At 39.5% G+C, this 17,923-nt stretch overlaps 2 protein-coding genes across 2 annotated transcripts; both read right to left on the bottom strand.

Annotated features, from left to right (window-relative positions):
* Window positions 1-39: 39 nt before the first annotated feature.
* Window positions 40-9,319, bottom strand: cax2 (cation/H+ exchanger protein 2). Its single transcript, XM_051692177.1, is given in 11 exon segments — window positions 40-120; window positions 385-493; window positions 733-811; window positions 1,030-1,063; window positions 1,066-1,166; window positions 1,584-1,705; window positions 1,793-1,976; window positions 2,064-2,193; window positions 2,769-2,851; window positions 4,757-4,988; window positions 9,259-9,319. Coding segments are annotated over 11 exon segments (1,209 nt in total). The 3' UTR covers window positions 40-46.
* Window positions 9,320-10,037: 718 nt separating this feature from the next.
* On the bottom strand, window positions 10,038-17,687 carry armc10 (armadillo repeat containing 10). Its single transcript, XM_051692546.1, has 6 exons — window positions 17,315-17,687; window positions 16,857-17,002; window positions 16,603-16,737; window positions 16,295-16,471; window positions 13,923-13,994; window positions 10,038-13,496 (listed from the first exon to the last, which is right to left on the bottom strand). The coding sequence occupies exons 1-6, from the start codon at window positions 17,553-17,555 to the stop codon at window positions 13,245-13,247; spliced, it is 1,023 nt and encodes a 340-aa protein (XP_051548506.1). The 5' UTR covers window positions 17,556-17,687; the 3' UTR covers window positions 10,038-13,244.
* Window positions 17,688-17,923: the final 236 nt, after the last annotated feature.

Genomic DNA, 17,923 nt, shown 5'->3' on the forward strand with positions numbered 1-17,923 from the left:
GGTAAAATCATACACTGAATGCAGTGAGCTGCAGTGTATTTTCCACTCAGCAGCCAGCGGGAGATGGGGCGAAAAAATACAGTGCAAGTAAAATGAGATACACCACCATCAGAGCAATACCTATGAATACGTACAAACAAGGGAAGGGGATTTTACCACTTTGCAAGCTTCAATGGAAACAACAAGGTTCTAAAAAAGGAAGTAGAGAATGACTGTGGTAGTGAAAAACACTGTTTAAGCAAAATTATGGGTATACAATAACAAAGGGCATTTGTAATCTTGATTTTAACCCAACAACAGTTTTATTTCTGTAAGAGTCTGGACAAAATAAACATAGAAATCAAGTTTATACAAAATCACACAGGGTTATTATACAGCTCTTACCTTGAAAGTAATCCTACTTTCCATCCATTAAAATGTAATTAACGAGGATGACGCTAAAGATGCTGGCCCACAGGTGCAGGTCACTGAAGATGAGAACAAACCTAACTTCCTGTTACAGAAAGATTAGAATTAAGCACAATAATGATCCTCATTTACACATCACCCAGCAATATACCACAAGTGAAATATATTCAGTTTAAGCTAAATAAGATATATAGATGTTTCAAATGTGTAAAACAAAACACCCAGAATTAGGACTATACAGTTGTTGATGATTCTGAACCAATAGTTAATGACAGTATTTGTAGTATGCATGCAAGAAAAAGATGATGAATTAAGATGACTCACATAAAAGACGTTGAATAAAATCAGGATGGGGATCTGAATCATGCACACCTGCACGGCAATGCAGCATCCAACCTCCAAACTGTGAGAAAATGTCAAAATGTAGGCATCTGTGTTTCTGGCTAGATAGCCACAGTGGCTTTAGTGTAGACTTGAATGAGACATTACACACAGACTTAGCAAAGAGGAACAAGGACCAAGTGCATCAAGTTAAAAGAGGAACAAAAACACTACTAATTAGATCCAACTCTTAAGTTTTATTCTGTAATTTGTTAATTATGGATTTGAAGAACAACTGACCTCAAACTGATTTTGTTCTGCAGAGCAAACTGACAATTTTTGGTATTTCTGGGACCATGGCTAAAAGGGTCACACCTATGAAATACTGACATAAAAAAGGTTCAAAACAGATCACAATAAAAAAAATTTTATTCCTTCTAAGATGATTCACATTCTTTGTTCATACCGCCCCCTACTGGGCAGGGAGAATTTATTACCAAAAAATGACTTGAATATTGATCTGTTTCTCACCCACACCTATCATTTTGTGTCTGAAAACATGGATTTAACCACTGGAATTATATGGATTATTTTATGCTGCCTTAATGTGGATTTTGGAGCATAACATTTTTGGCACCCATTTACTTGCATTGTATGGACCTACAGAGCTGAAATATTCTTCTAAAAATCTTTGTGTTCTGCAGAAGAAAGAAAGTCATACACATCTGGAATGGCATGAGGGTGAGTAAATGATGAGAGAATTTTCATTTTTGGCTCAACTATCTCTTTAATACAGAATAAGAGAGAAAACAATGATGAGTGACAGAGGCAAATTAACAAGCAGGGTGTGCCACCTCACAGTTAATAACATCTTACCCCCTATTGATATGAAGAGCAAAGAGGAGCTGACCCCTGTTGAGTGGCTGTTAAACCTCTGCTCTCTGTACCTGAGCCCTCTAATTATCATACAGATCCCCTGAGAAAGGGAAAAAATATAATGGTTGTGTACGGTTCACTATGAAATGTCATCTATTAAATGGCTTATGGGTAACAGATCACCTACTGGTATAAAGATGATGCAGCCCAGCAGTGTTCCAGTAAGAGCCGCATTCACTATCTCATGCAGACACTTATTTCCCTGGTGATGACCTCGGAGCAAGGCTGTGATGTAAAAGCTCAACTCCGTAATGGAGCCGAACATTGCGTTCACCACTGCCCCAACTGCAAAGTTACTCTGAGTGGAAATACTGAGAACAGTACAGTACTGCATTTACAGTATGTCCATTTCAGTGATATCCATAACCTTTTGGTGCAGTGCTGGCATGATCACTCACCTTGCAATGCCCATGCCAATGTAATATGACAGTGGAATGATGGAGCTGACTGCTGTGGCAAACTTGACTTCAGAGTTGGCAAACTGGTTTGTTTTGTCCACATAACAATCACCAGCTAATGGTAAGAGATCTACAGGAATTCTATTTAAGGAAATTCATGAAAGATGGCTTGCCTCACAAAGCTTTAAAGGGATAATACACACACAAAAAAAGGTAAATTCTGTCATCATTTAAACACCCTTTTGCTGTTCTAAACCCATATGAATTTCTTTCTGAAGTGGAACACAAAAGGAGATGTTAGGCAGAATGTTCGTTTTAGTCACCATTCACTTTCATTGCAATTTTTTCCACCTGCAATGAAAGTGAATGGTGACTGAAGCTGTCATACTGCCTAAAATCTCCTTTTGTGTTCCACAGAAAAAAGAAAGTCTGGGAATGTGTTTGGAACAACATGAGGGTGAGTAAATGATGACAAAATGTTCATTTTTGGGTGAACTATTCCTTTTATCATAATGACAATAGCATGCATTAGACATTATGAATATTTTCATGCAAAGGAGTATACTAAAAAAAGAGCATTTTTTTTACTCTATAAGACAACAAAGTAAAAAAATTCACAATCTTTCGTTCATGTGATGAGCCTAAATTGAGACATTAAACTGGCTATGATCTTCTGTGTGTTTGTAGGTTTGATGTTGAGGATACTGACAGCAAAAACATTGATCCCGTCCACCGTGTATTTATAGTAGTAGAGGTTTACTGCATGGTAGCAGTAAAGAATAACCTGGCTGTAACCGTTCAAGGATGGGCAAGTCAACATAAACTTTAATGATATAAATTAACTTAAAACAACATAAAACATAAGGACACAGACACACATGCAGCGCGGCCGTGTGTGTCTCTCTCTCTCTCGAACTTGCACCTCCGGCTCATCTTTATCCTCCCAGCTGATTAGTCTGATTCAGGGTCGGTGTTGTGTGTCCTCACGGCCCGGCCCCACCCTCTTCCTTGTCACACTGGCATTCCTGCTCCTGAGCCTAAAAATTAAAAACAAATTCTTATAATTCCTTTCAAGTGGATTTGAATTTGCAAATATACAGTGCATCTGGAAAGTATTCACAGCGCTTCACTTTTTCCACATTTTGTTATGTTACAGCCTTATTCCAAAATGGATTAAATTCATTATTTTCCTCAAAATTCTACAAACAATACCCCATAATGACAACGTGAAAGAAGTTTGTTTGAAATCTTTACACATTTATTAAAAATAAAAAACAAAAAAAATCACATGTACATAAGTATTCACAGCCTTTGCCATGACACTCAAAATTGAGCTCAGCTGCATCCTGTTTCCACTGATCATCCTTGAGATGTTTCTACAACTTGATTGGAGTCAACCTGTGGTAAATTCAGTTGATTGGACATGATTTGGAAAGGCACACACCTGTCTATATAAGGTCCCACAGTTAACAATGCATGTCAGAGCACAAACCAAGCCATGAAGTCCAAGGAATTGTCTGTAGACCTCCGAGACAGGACTGTATCGAGGAACAGATCTGGGGAAGGGTACAGAAAAATTTCTGCAGCATTGAAGGTCCCAGTGAGCACAGTGGCCTCCATCATCCGTAAATGGAAGAAGTTTGGAACCACCAGGACTCTTCCTAGAGCTGGCCGCATGGCCAAACTGAGCGATCGGGGGAGTAGGGTCTTAGTCAGGGAGGTGACCAAGAACCCGATGGTCACTCTGACAGAGCTCCAGCATTTCTCTGTGGAGAGAGGAGAACCTTCCAGAAGACCAACCATCTCTGCAGCACTCCACCAATCAGGCCTGTATGGTAGAGTGGCCAGACGGAAGCCACTCCTCAGTAAAAGGCACATGACAGTTTGCCAAAAGGCACCTGAAGGACTCTCTGACCATGAGAAACAAAAATTGAACTCTTTGGCCTGAATGGCAACCGTCATGTCTGGAGGAAACCAGGCACCGCTCATCACCTGGCCAATACCATCCCTACAGTGAAGCATGGTGGTGGCAGCATCATGCTGTGGGGATGTTTTTCAGTGGCAGGAACTGGGAGACTAGTCAAGATCGTGGGAAAGATGAATGCAGCAATGTACAGAGACATCCTTGATGAAAACCTGCTCCAGAGCGCTCTGGACCTCAGACTGGGGCGAGGGTTAATCTTCCAACAGGACAACGACCCTAAGCACACAGCCAAGATAACAAAGGAGTGGCTCCGGGACAACTCTGTGAATGTCCTTGAGTGGCCCAGCCAGAGCCCAGACTTGAACCCGATTGAACATCTCTGGAGAGATCTGAAAATGGCTGTGCACCGACGCTCCCCATCCAACCTGATGGAGCTTGAGAGGTCCTGCAAAGAAGAATGGGAGAAACTGCCCAAAGATAGGTGTGCCAAGCTTGTAGCATCATACACAAAAAGACTTGAGGTTGTAATTGGTGCCAAAAGTGCTTCAACAAAGTATTGAGCAAAGGCTGTGAATACCTATGTACATGTGATTTTTTTTTCTTTTCTTTTTTCTTTTTAATACATTTGCAAAGATTTCAAACAAACTTCTTTCACATTGTCATTATGGGGTATTGTTTGTAGAATTTTGAGGAAAATAATGAATTTAATCCATTTTGGAATAATGCTGTAACATAACAAAATGTGGAAAAAGTGAAGCGCTGTGAATACTTTCCGGATGCACTGTAAGACATGAATATCTTATGATTCACCTCTGAGGCTGGGCTGATCTGTATGTGTTCAGAGGACATGAGCAGGATGCTGTGTAAGGTCTTGCTGCTCATCTTGGCCATGCGGATGGTGAAAACCAGCAGCCAGGAGAGCAGACACCCTAGATAGCGTATGAGGGCCAGGAGAGGGTAACCCACCAGCAGCCAAACATTCTGTATGTGCTTACACAACACTGAAATCAAATGAGATCCACACAGAGGATATATTCAAATTAAGTATCAATGCACAGTAAATAGAGGAATGCATTTACTAATATTAATGAATAGACCTGTATTGTATAGTGATAACAAAAAAAATTAACAAAGTTTATATTAAAATGAAGTGAAATGACCCACAGATTTTTTAATGTTGAAAATTATTTAAAATAACTAACACATTTTTTCAACTTTTGAGGGAATTAGGTCCCGTTTTCCACATAGGTGGACATCTTGTTTATCAGCGAGCTGACGCGAGAAAAATGATTGGATTATTTTAAGCAGCATATCATACGATAGTACAGATGCTACTCTTTACATCCAAACAGGTTTCAATCAAAAAACGGAAAGAAGTTTCTCACCAGAGGCCCGTAGAAGCGCTTCACGGAAATCAACGCCATGCTGTTGTGTCATGTGACTCGGTGCGCCAGAAGTTTAACCCTTAAATTTTGCATTACATTTAGCAAAGCTAAAACACAACATCCACACATGTGGACACGGGATCGCACAAGGCTAAAAGGGTCCTACCTGCATATTGGTTACACCACCTGACTTTAATTTGGTGGACAAAGGTTTTTCAAATCTTATTAAAATAGATTTATTTTCATTTAAGGAATAATAATAAAAGTTTATTCCAAACTACCCATGCGAATCTACCATTTCTTTTTTAAGAATTTCCACTTTTAATGAGACTTTTATTTTTTTCCAAAGGGGTTACACCACTGTAGAAGCCCTACACTTTTTCATCATAGCAGCCATGTATTCAAGTAATTGTCTTGTGTGAATTGCATTTTGAATGTACTTTTAAATAACTTAGTAGATCCGGACTAAAAAATTAGCATCACGTCATTGAGCCATGTACTGTCCATCTCACCCAGTAGCGGTCATACTGTGGACTTTCTGTAGACTCTTCTATTGTCTCCTCCAAATGTGTGGGCAGTAAGAAATTTGGTTGCTTAGGAGACCTGTCTGGAGTCACTCAGCATGCCCTGGATTCGAACTTGCGACTCCAGGTGTGGTAGTCAGCGTCTTTACTCACTGAACTACCCAGGCCCCCTGTACAATATATTTCTTAAACTTCTAAAGCCAAATCAGAAAGCATCCATCACCGGTCTTGTGATGAAAGTAGTATTTGCCATATTTTCATGGTGGCAGAGCACAAAGTGTTATAAACAGAGGAATGAAAGCCAAGTCAAAGAGACAAATGCCAGCAGTTTCCCTGAAACAAGAATATGGCGCCTCTGTGATTCTTCAAAATATGGCATAAAATGTTACACTAATGTTACTTGGACAAATGCATACCATAGGGGATTGCAATAACTGGAGGTTACATGATTTTGAACAGTTATCCAACTACAGTATTAAACATATCTCAGTATAAAAGTATCTCTGGCTTATAGACATCTTCATGCAAACTTGATCTTAAATTGATGCTTACGTACAGCTTATTACATGTTGAATAGACTTTTTCTTTATTAAAAAAAAAAATAAATAAATAAGCCATGAGATACTGTGCGTTAGAGTGATTTAATCATGGGTAAGGGGCGTTCTGAGCCACCATGCTTCCCACTGGTAAGCCCACAGTATACTTCGCCTGTCCGCGTTCCGCGACGGTCAGCGTGACATCATTTTCGTCATCAGGAGTGTTCGCACGGACTGTGCACGGACAAACGCACATGCGCAAGGTTGACTGTTGAGATTGAAGAGTCCACTAGGTGGCAATACACACAGTTGGGCTGTCCTGTCAAGCAGTAGTCGAAGAACATATCCTTCTCCATCATTTTTTTTTTTTTTTATTGCCCAGGAAAAACATAAATAACAAATACAGATGTACAAACTTAATAAAAGTAGTACATACAAATATAAGCAAGACGCACCAAATATACAGATATAATGTATTACATACCAAAGTTTAACAAAATAATTTAGAGAGGTAGCACAGGTTTATTATCTTAAGGGCTTTGGAGTTCTTTGAAGGTGGAATAGTTTGGATGTATTGCTCGATTTCTTTTTTAAAATAAGGGTTTTTGATGACTGAATTTACAACGATGAACGTGAAATTTGGCTTGTAGTAATAATAAATGAATAAGATAATACTCATTCTTTTTTGCTTTGTTGATGCTATAGAAACCAAACAACAAATCCTTAAACAACATTGAGAAACCCAAGAGTAAGTTCTGGTTAATAAACTTACAAAAATCTATCCAAAATAACTGAGTATAAGGACAGTCCCAAAAGATATGTAGAGCAGTTTCATTAGGGGCACCACAAAAAGGGCAATTTGTATCTATGTCTAATTTAAATATCTTAAATATACTTTGTCTGGGTAAAATCTATGTAATAATCTAAACGATACTTCCCTTACTTTGTTAGTTATATATTTAAGAGGCAATGTCCATACTTTTTTCCAATCAACATTGTTTACAAAGTTTTCCCAGTATGACACCACATATGGAATTGTTACAAGCTCCTTTTGGAAAAGAGACCTAACTCTAAAGTTACATGAAGAAGGATGTGATAAAAAGCACAGTTTCCCAACTGGGGTTTGGAGTGGATCTAAAGAGATAGGTAAAAAAATTGGCGATTTAACAGTCTCCCGTAGAAGCATAAGAGCTCCTTTAGGAATTGAATCATAACAATGGAGAATTCTTTAGGAGTAACTGGGAAATAAAACTAATTTAAAAACTCTGTATAGTTTAAAATAAGACCTTCTGAATAAAGTAGTTGGGAGAATTCTTGAACCATTTCTTGAAAAATAAAGACTTGTTTTTATATAAAATGTCTCACCAGTGAGGGGAGAAGTTGTGTTTGAAAATTAATGACCATGCAAGTAACATTTGTTTATGGAACTTAGATAAATTGTAAGGGATTTTAGCAATATTATAGTTACAGGTCAATAAGAAGGGCAGACCACCTAACTTGGAGTAGTAGTAATTAGGGATAAAATTCCAAATTGAATTTGGATTACACATAAACTGTCTAATTCAAATTATTTTAAAAGTGTTATAAAATCAAGAAAGTTCAGTCCCCCCTTCTTCATCGATTTGTTGTTGTTCTTGCTTCCTCTAATGACGGATCCTCAGGTTTTCTTCTTTTTCTCCCCAGTTTGGAATGCCCAGTTCCCAATGCACTCTAAGTCCTCGTGGTGGCGTAGTGACTCGCCTCAATCTGGGTGGCGGAGGACTGGCTGCCTATGTGTCTGAGACCGTCAATCTGTGCATTTTATCATGTGGCTTGTTGAGCGCGTTACCTCGGAGACATAACGTGTGTGGAGGCTTCACGGCATTCTCCATGGCATCCAGGCACAACTCACTGCCACCGAGAGCGAGAACCACATTATAGTGACCACGAGGAGGTTACCCCATGTGACTCTACCCTCCCTAACAACCGGGCCAGTTTGGTTGCTTAGGAGACCTGGCTGGAGTCACTCAGCACGCCCTGGGATTCGAACTTACGAACTCCAAGGGTGGTAGTCAGCGTCTTTACTCGCTGAGCTACCCAGGCCCCCAATTTTTCTTCTTATTTATCCTTCAGAGCGGCTGTCCTGTAAATGACACAACTCGGTGCTGCCCTCTGACGTCTTGTACTGCACGTGTCGAACACGTCCATTCGCGCTCATCAGCGTGAGGTATACTTTCAAAGCTGTGCACACAACTGTGCGTGAGACAGAATGGAATGCACAAAGTACCTGGGCCTAACGCACAGACTCGAGTGGCTTATTGCTTTTGTAAAATGGTGGCAACAGCTATATGATGAAAGACACCAATTTTAATAAGCAGTTCATGTATTATTAATAAGAAGAAAAATACACAATTTGTCCGTCAAGTAATATATTTGATTTTCCTAACCGTAGACCGTTTGTGATTGCTAGGCACATTAAAGGCTAAAGTATACTTCGGGTGTCTGCGTTGCGGATCGCTCCGCGCATAGTATATGTGACGCAAATTGCGTCAACAGCACAGCCGCGTGGCTTGACCATGGGCCACCTAGATTTTCTTGACCTGAGCACGCGGACCTCGGCTGTCCATCGCTTATGCATGTGCCTGAAATTGACTGTACTAAGAGTATCACAAAGACGTTGTAGTGGGCATGCGTCAAACATGTTCGTATTCGCCCGTGGTCAGAAGATTATAGAAGCAAAGGCAGCGCGGTCTACCAGGCACGAGCCGATCCGGAATGCACAAAAACTAAGTTTACCTGGTCCTTGTGTTTTTTTCATGTCATGATGGACTAAAGGCCTGAGTATACCTTGGTTGTCCGCGTTGCTGATCGCTCCGCGCACAGTATAGTGTGATGCAAATTTCATCATCAGCACGGTCTGTGCGGCCTAGATTTTCACGACCTGCAGACGCGGTCCTTATCTGTGCGCATCGTTGGTGCATGCGGCGGCCATTGACTGTACTAAAAGAGTATCACAAAGCAGCAGTATTGGGCATGTGACGAACGCGTTTGCATTCACTCGTGGTCAGGAGAGTATACTCAAAGGCAAAGCGGTCCGCCTCGTTCAAATGCAATAGTTTTTAGTTACCGATGCCATTTTAGAAATGTACTATTCACAGACAGTCATGATTAATTTAATCCATGAAAGTGTTCAGTAACAGGATAGTTACTGAGATTAAGCGAGTAGTACAGTATTTGGCTGGTCATGTGATCCTTACATGGTAGCCCCCATGAGGGGACCCTTTCAATGTAGATTTAACCCACTTTTATAAGGTTACTAATATGACTGGTGACTTCATCTCATGTGAGTAGTCATGATTAAATACATATGCTTCAAAATTGCAATTAATTTCTTTAGGGGTAGAAAGTTTTATTGAGGAAAAAATTACTGAGTGCACCTTTAATACAAACTCTGCTATGCTAATCAGGATTCAGTTTCGGCACTATCTGTTTTATAGTCATTTTTCAACACCTAATTTCATGATGTAGACAACAAAGATATCCCATTAGGAAAATTCTTGCAAAAACTCTGCCAGAGAGATACCACTCGGCTGTAATTAAGCCATTTAAAATAAAATAATTTTTTATTTTTTTATACATTAATTTCAGTGTCATCAACAGGTGTTTTCACATTAATTCAGATATAGCCAAAGACATGAAACCACCGACAGGAAATAGTGAACAGTAATTGGGGAAGTGTGGACTGATGAGGTCTCAGGAGGTTTCAGAACTAAACTCAGCAAAAGTAACAGTCAGTATCTGGTGTGGCCACCAGCTGCATTAAGTACTGCAGTGCATCTCCTCCTCATGGACTGCACCAGATTTTCCAGTTCTTGCTGTGAGATGTTACCCCACTCTTCCACCAAGGCACTTGCAAGTTCCCGGACATTTCTGGGGGAATGGCCCTAACCCTCACCCTCCGATCCAACAGGTCCCAGACATGTTCAATGGGATTGAGATCCGGGCTCTTTGCTGGCCATGGCAGAACACTGACATTCCTGTCTGGCAGGAAATCACGCACAGAATGAGCAGTATGGCTGGTGGCATTGTCATGCTGGAGGATCATATCAGGATGAGCCTGCAGGAAGGGTACCACATGAGGGAGGAGGATGTCTTCCCTGTAACTCACAGCATTGAGATTGCCTGCAATGACAACAAGCTCAGTCCGATGATGCTGTGACACACCGCCCCAGACCATGACGGACCCTCCACCTCCAAATCAATCCCGCTCCAGAGTACAGGCCTCGGTGTAACGCTCATTCCTTCGACAATAAACGCGAGTCCGACCATCACCCCTGGTGAAACAAAACCACGACTAGTCAGTGAAGAGCACTTTTTGCCAGTTCTGTCTGGTCAAGCGAAGGTGGGTTTGTGCCCATAGGCGACGTTGTTGCCGGTGATGTCTGGTAAGGACCTGCCTTACAACAGGCCTACAAGCCCTCAGTCCAGCCTCTCTCAGCCTATTGCAGACAGTCTGAGTGCTGATGAAGGGATTGTGCGTTCCTGGTGTAACTCGAGCAGTTGTTGATGCCATCCTGTACCTGTCCCGCAAGTGTGATATTCAGATGTACCGATCCTGTGCAGGTGTTGTTACACGTGGTCTGCCACTGCGTGGACGATCAGCTGTCCTTCCTGTCTCGCTGTAGCGCTGTCTTAGGCATCTCACCGTACGGACATTGCAATTTATTGCCCTGGCCACATCTGCAGTCCTCATGCCTCCATGCAGCATGCCTAAGGCACGTTCAAAAGAATAGTAATACTAAATGAGGATACACTCATGGCATCAAATATTTTATTTTAGTACATGGACATTCAAAAGAATGTTGGAAATTTTTATTTATTTATATATATTTATGTTATGCTAATAGAGTGTCTTTTTCATTGTATTATAGTAAAAGTTTTGAACCCTATTATTCCACCCTACCCCAAAAAAAGGTGTCCTCTTTTTGGAAAACCAGAATATGGTCACCCTAAACATAGTGCTGTTTGTATTGAAACCCCTAACTATTTGTATTGTCTTTTTGTTTTTTTCTTTATACTTTCTATATTGATATTATAAATTGTTTAATTTGTAAATAAATAAAAAAATTCAGAGTAGCACCATATTAATTTTTGGCGGGAATGAAAACGAGGTACACTTACAAAAAGGTCTACGCTCAAGACTTTTAAAACTTAGATATTTATTTTAACATTTTAATTTTCACAAATCTGAATTAGGGGACAGAAAGCATTTCAAAATAAGTTAGAAATTCAAAGATCGAGCCACTCATTTCACCCAGCCAGTTCTGAGCTGTAAACTTCCATGGTATAACTGCAATGATTCCACTGTGAAGAAACAACTGTCTTTGTACTTGCTTACAATGTGAAACAATATGTATTAAAAAAATCAATGTAAATGAAACATGTCAAATCATCAACATCAATCAGAAAACAAAGTCACTGAACCAATTTCATTAACATGCATAGATTATATCAAAATAGGCTACCTGGGCCATTAAAGAAACAGTTCACCCAAAAATGAAAATTCTCTCATCATTTACTCACCCTCATGCCATCCCAGATGTGTGTGACTTTTTCTTCTGCAGAACACAAATGAAGATTTTAAAAGAATATTTCAGCTCTGTATGTCCACACAATGCAAGTGAATTGTTGACCAAATCTTGGAAGCTCCGAATAACACAAAGGCATCATAAAAGTAATCCATTTGACTCCAGTGGTTTAATCCATGTCTTCAGAAGCGACCAAATGGATTTTGGATTAGAACAGACCAAAATATAACTACTTATAACTATTATTTTGCCATTGCAGTCTCTAGGCATGATCATGATTTCAAACTTGATTACACTTTCTAGCATCTGATGCATGTGCAGAGCGCTAGTTAGTGCTAGGAATTGTAATCGAGCTTGAAACCATGATTCCCAAGGAGACTGCTGATGTCAAGAGTTATAGTGATAAAGGAGATATATTTTTGTCTGTTCTCATCCAAAACTGACTGGATCATTTCAGAAGACATAGATTAAACCACTGGAGTCTTACAGATTACTTTTATGCTGCATCTATGAGCTTTTTGGAGCTTCAAAGTTCTGGCCATCATTCACTTGCATTAAATGGACCAACAGAGCTGCGATATTCTTCTAAAAATCTTTGTGTTCTGCATAAGAAAGTCGTACACATCTGGGATGGCATAAGGGTGGATAAATGATAAGAGAATGTATTTTTAGGTGAACTATTCCTTTAATATCAGTGTCAACTGAACGAATTTCCTCATTCAGTGGTAAACTTCTCTTATATTGTGCAGCACTGAAGAAATACTTGTTTTAAAAGGCATATTCAAAACTATTCCGAATACATGCAAGTCCTTTCCACTAATAGTTTGGATATCCAAAGCACTTAGTGTGGCAAGAGAAAATACCTGCAAGCTTGTAATATTCATTCACTTGGCAAGTAAACATTTGGCAGTGGAGATGTTTTAAAGGGTTTCCGAGAGGGAGAATCTATGGGGTTCACAAATGTCAACAAACATTGCTCAAAATGCCTGAGGGAGTAAGTTGTAATACAGACTACAACTTACATTTCCTGTCTATTTTTTTAAAACAATTTTTAGAGGGTACTGGTGACCATAACAGATGCAAACTGAAGGCAGCACCCTCCTCCTCTAAGGAAATTAAGCTAGGATTTTGATAGGAAAACAAGCTTGTGTCACCTTCTATACACAGAAGAACCAGTATAGAGGGTGAAAAATCTATAAGGTACATCCAGTGCCTGGCAGGTGAAGGCAAAGGGAAGCCTGGAGGTTATGCAAGGAGCCTGGCCACTTGCGTCTTCACCTCCTCATCTGTGTGGGAGAGCAACAGGGGCAGCCTGCGGTGAAGCTGAGAGGAGCTGTCCAGTAGAACACAGTATAGAGAGTCCTGTTTCCTCCTCAGAGCTTCCGCTACCTGTGCAGAGGGCCTCCATGCCCGCAGGTTGCCCACAAAATATAACAGGCGTATAAGAACGGCGGTACTTGTGCAGCCATCAAACAACAAAATCAAAGAGGCTGGAGCCTGTGAACACAAATTTAAAGGAAAAGTACAATCAACAATAAAAAAACTCACCCTCATGTCATCCCAAGCCCTTGCTATTACGGTTTCAATAGAATGTTTATTTTTTTAAAGACTCTTCAAACATCGTTTTTTTACACATACATGACTGAAACTATAAGGAAAAGTAGTAAAACCTTTGTCGTCATCATAATGAAAAGTGATCTTAAAAACAGATGTATGGAATCAACAGCAGGCAATGACACAAACTAGGACACCTAGCAACCAAGGCAATTATTTATAGTAAACTGTATCTATTTATACTCATATTACAATGATATGATGACTAAGAGAGAATAGTTCCTGAAACCAGATGCAATGGATCTTACATACACAAATCAAAGAAAAACAGAAGAAAATACCAATTCTGAAAGAGACAAGTTTACTCACCTGGGTTTGTACAATATCATCCATCAAATCTGGATTAGAGGAAAGATTTACTAGTACCTTTAAGACCTGGATCTGCAAAAAAAGATGAACAGTGCAAGCATTCTAAAACATCTGGGCGATTTGTATGAAAATGTCATGGTCATATTTAACTCCAAATCAATGCAAATTAACATTTCAGGACACTTGAGCACATTTTACCCCCAATTTTCATTACGGTCACATGTCTGGACATTTAATTTTTACTATTCCCAGAGTTTTCAATAATTATTCTTATTACTGTAACACAGTTGTTTTGTTTACAGGATTTTTATTTATTATAAAAAATCTGTAAGAATGGGGGGCCTGGGTAGCTCAGTGGTAAAAGACGCTGGCTATCACCCCTGGAGTTCGCTAGTTTGAATCCCAGGGCGTGCTGAATGACTCCAGCTAGGTCTCCTGAGCAACCAAATTGGCCCGGTTGCTAGGGTGGGTAGAGTCACATGGGGTAACCTCCTCGTGGTCGCTATAATGTGGTTCGTTCTCGGTGGGGTGTGTGGTGAGTTGAGCGCGGATGCCGCGGTGGATGGCGTGAAGCCTCCACACGTGCTATGTCTCCGTGGCAACGCGCTCAACAAGCCACGTGATAAGATGTGCGGGTTGATGGTCTCAGACGTGGAGGAAACTGGGATTCATCCTCCGCCACCCGGATTGAGGCGAATCACTACGCGACCACGAGGACTTAAAAGCGCACTGGGAATTGGGCATTCCAAATTGGGGGAAAAATCCCCCCCCAAAAAAACAAAAACAAAAATCTGTAAGAATGAAAGGCAGTACCAAGGGAGTACTGCTATGATGTATAAACACTTTACAATTTAAATAATATATAACTTTGCAGTAATGAGAATATCAAACTGACCATCTTTTTTTTGCACTGCTGTAATGAGAACTGGAGGGTAAAGACTGTCATGAAAATGTCACAAGCTCAAAAAAAAAAACAAAACAAAAAAATAACTATATGCATTATATTTCTATATGCAAAAGATAACTTTTTAATTGTTTCATTTGATTTTGGAGAACAGGACATTTTCATGACTGGGTTCTTGATTCAGACAGACCGGTTTAAAGGGATAGTTCACCCAAAGATGAAACTTTTCTCATAATTTACTCACTCTCATGCCATCCCAGATGTATAGGACATTCCTTCTTCTGCAGAACACAAATGAAGATTTTTTAAAAGAATACCTCAGCTCTATAGGTCCTCACACTGCAAGTGAATGGTGGCCTGAAATTTGAAGCTCCAAAAAGCACATAAAGGCAGCATAAAATAATCCATAAGAGTCCAGTGGTTCAATCCATGTCTTCTGAAGGGATATTATTGGTGTGGGTGACAAATAGATCAATATTTAAAGGGATAGTTCACCCAAAAATGAAAATTCTCTCATCAGTATCTCACCCTCATGCCATCCCAGATGTGTATGACTTTCTTTCTTCTGTTGAACACAAACAAAGATTTTTAGAAGAATATCTCAGCTCTTTTGGTCCATACAATGCAAGTAAATTTTTTTTAAGCTCCAATAATCACACGAGTCAGCATTAAAGCAATCCATATGTCATATGAGTGTTTAAATACATGTCTTCAGAAATGATATGATAGGTGTGTGTGTGAGAAGCAGATCAATATTTAATACTTAAATATTTATCTGTTTCTCACCCACACCTATCTTCACTTTTGAAGATATGGATCAAACCACTGGAGTCATATGGATTACTTTTATGATGCCATTATGTGCTTTTCAGAGCATCAATATTTTGGCAACCATTCACTTGCATTGTATGGACCTACAGAGCTGAGATATTCTTCCAAAAATCATAATTTGTGTTCTGCAGAAGAAAGAAAGTCATACACATCTGGAATGGCATGAGGGTGAGTAAATGATGAGAGAATTTTCATTTTTGGGTCAACTATCCCTTTTAAGTCTTTTTTTTTATTTTATTTTTTTACTATAAATCTTTACTTTTGTGCATATTGCCAAAAACAAAACAAAAATTTGAAAGTGAAAGTGAAGATTTATAGTAAAAAAGTACTTAAATATTGATCTGTTTCTCACCCACACCTATCATATCACTACTGAAAACATGTATTTAACCACTGGCTTATTATTGATTACTTTTATTCTGCCTTTGTGCTTTTTGGAGCTTCAAAGTTCTGGTCACCATTCACTTGCACTTTATGGACTTACAGAAAGGAGATATTCTTCTAAAAATCTTCATTTGAATTCTGCAGAAGAAAAAACATTTGGGATAGCATGAGTGTGAGTAAATGATGCGAGTTTTCATTTTTTGGCAAACTATTCCTTTAACAAACATAATCCAAAATATGACTTCAAAATTACCTGTAGGATTTCATTGCTCACTACGAGCAGCGACAGGAGGAGGGTGATGGAGCTCTTCATCAGATGCTGATGATTATCAGTGACTGACAGGTTAGTAAGCAATCTCAGTGCTGCCAGCTGAAGGTCAGAGTTCACCGGCGACATCTCAATCAACTGCATCACTGAAGGGACATATACCTAAACAACAACAGAGATACTTGTAACAATAGGGCACCAAACAAAAATGGGCCATATCCACTTTTCATATTGTGCCTATGCCCATGCACAAGGGAGAACAAGCAAAAAAGGTCACATGAATGAAGCAATACCTTCAGCTGCTCTTGATTACAGATGTTCATGCTTAAATTGTTCAGTGCATTTAGAGTCTGCACCCTAACCTCAGGTGAAGGATCTGAAAGGAAGCTGGCTATAATGTGAAGACCTCCAAATTCTCGCAGAAGATCCTAATGAGGAGGAAAGGAGTAACATTATTGTTCATATAGTGAATTGACAGCATTTGACACTTCAACACCATGACTGATTTAAATGATTGTCTTTATGATACAAACAATTATTAGATGACCTGGTTTACTGTGAAGGCAGCAGCATTTCCTAACGTTACAAGAACTTTCCTCCTCTCCTCAGGGTCAGGGCTGCTCTGCAGCAGGGAGAGAAGTATACTGAGATGTCGAGGCTCCAAGCTGGCAGCAGATTGTGAATGAATGCCACCTAATGAGAAGACAACACAACATAGTAAGTTTTGTATAAAGGAGGCATCTAGCTCTATTTATCTTCTGGGTTGATAAGAATCCTGGGACACCAAAATAAAGGTGACTTAAATTTTTAATCAATGCAATATATACTATATATTATTAAATATAGGCTAAATTAACTATATATTACCTACGTTTATTATGACATAACAAATGTTACAAAGATAAGTACAGAGTTGGCAGTCCAGATTCCAAACATCCTATACTTCCCCATTATTTACTTTGGTAAGCCATTAAGTAAATTCTTCTCCATTTGGCTGTCACTTACTCGATTCAGTATTCACAGATGCATCCAGATGATCAGTTTTGCCTACCACTTTAAATCCAGACACTTTGGCCATCAAACTCCCAGGCTGTACAGTCACACTTTTAGACTTTCGTCTGTTTCCTCCATCTGCAACACGACCAAACACTAGTTTATAAATGCCATATGAAGCCCCAGCGCCTGCTACAATCCCCAACAGAGCCTTCATGCTGCCGAGCCGGGCTATGACATTGTCATCTCCCATTCTGCGATATGCGCAGATTTCATATATGAATGTTAAAACATAGTACTTCTCCAACAGGATAAATAACGACGCTTTCTGACTCTGAACATCCTCGTCACTGACTGTTTTACTAGCACGATGCCACCGGACGCTGTCGATTGCATCAGTGGCCGACCGAAAGCTTTCACGGAGTTGAAGCTGGTTGCCAATCACTAGAGCTTATACGTTATACAGGGTTGAGCGAACTGAGTTTTAGAAAGCGTTTTAAAGTTCCTGAATTTTGAATTAGAAATTTAATTTGAATTTAATTAATACAGAATACAGGATACATAATTGTAATTCGAATTTGAAAGTAAGGAATTACAATATAAATGAAACTAAACAATCTA

The sequence above is a fragment of the Myxocyprinus asiaticus genome, chromosome 48 (assembly GCF_019703515.2).
Source record: "Myxocyprinus asiaticus isolate MX2 ecotype Aquarium Trade chromosome 48, UBuf_Myxa_2, whole genome shotgun sequence".
In the NCBI taxonomy this organism is placed as follows: Eukaryota; Metazoa; Chordata; class Actinopteri; order Cypriniformes; family Catostomidae; genus Myxocyprinus; species Myxocyprinus asiaticus.

What these genes read in the sequence shown, in the direction of transcription:
- armc10 (XM_051692546.1), bottom strand. Translation starts at nt 17,555, where the DNA reads ATGGGAGATGACAATGTCATAGCCCGGCTCGGCAGCATGAAGGCTCTG. An exon ending in GTAATCAAGAGCAGCTGAAG is followed by an intron (nt 16,472 to 16,602) that starts GTATTGCTTCAT and finishes GTTGTTGTTTAG; the next exon opens with GTATATGTCCCTTCAGTGAT. An exon ending in ATGATATTGTACAAACCCAG is followed by an intron (nt 13,497 to 13,922) that starts GTGAGTAAACTT and finishes TTGTGTTCACAG; the next exon opens with GCTCCAGCCTCTTTGATTTT.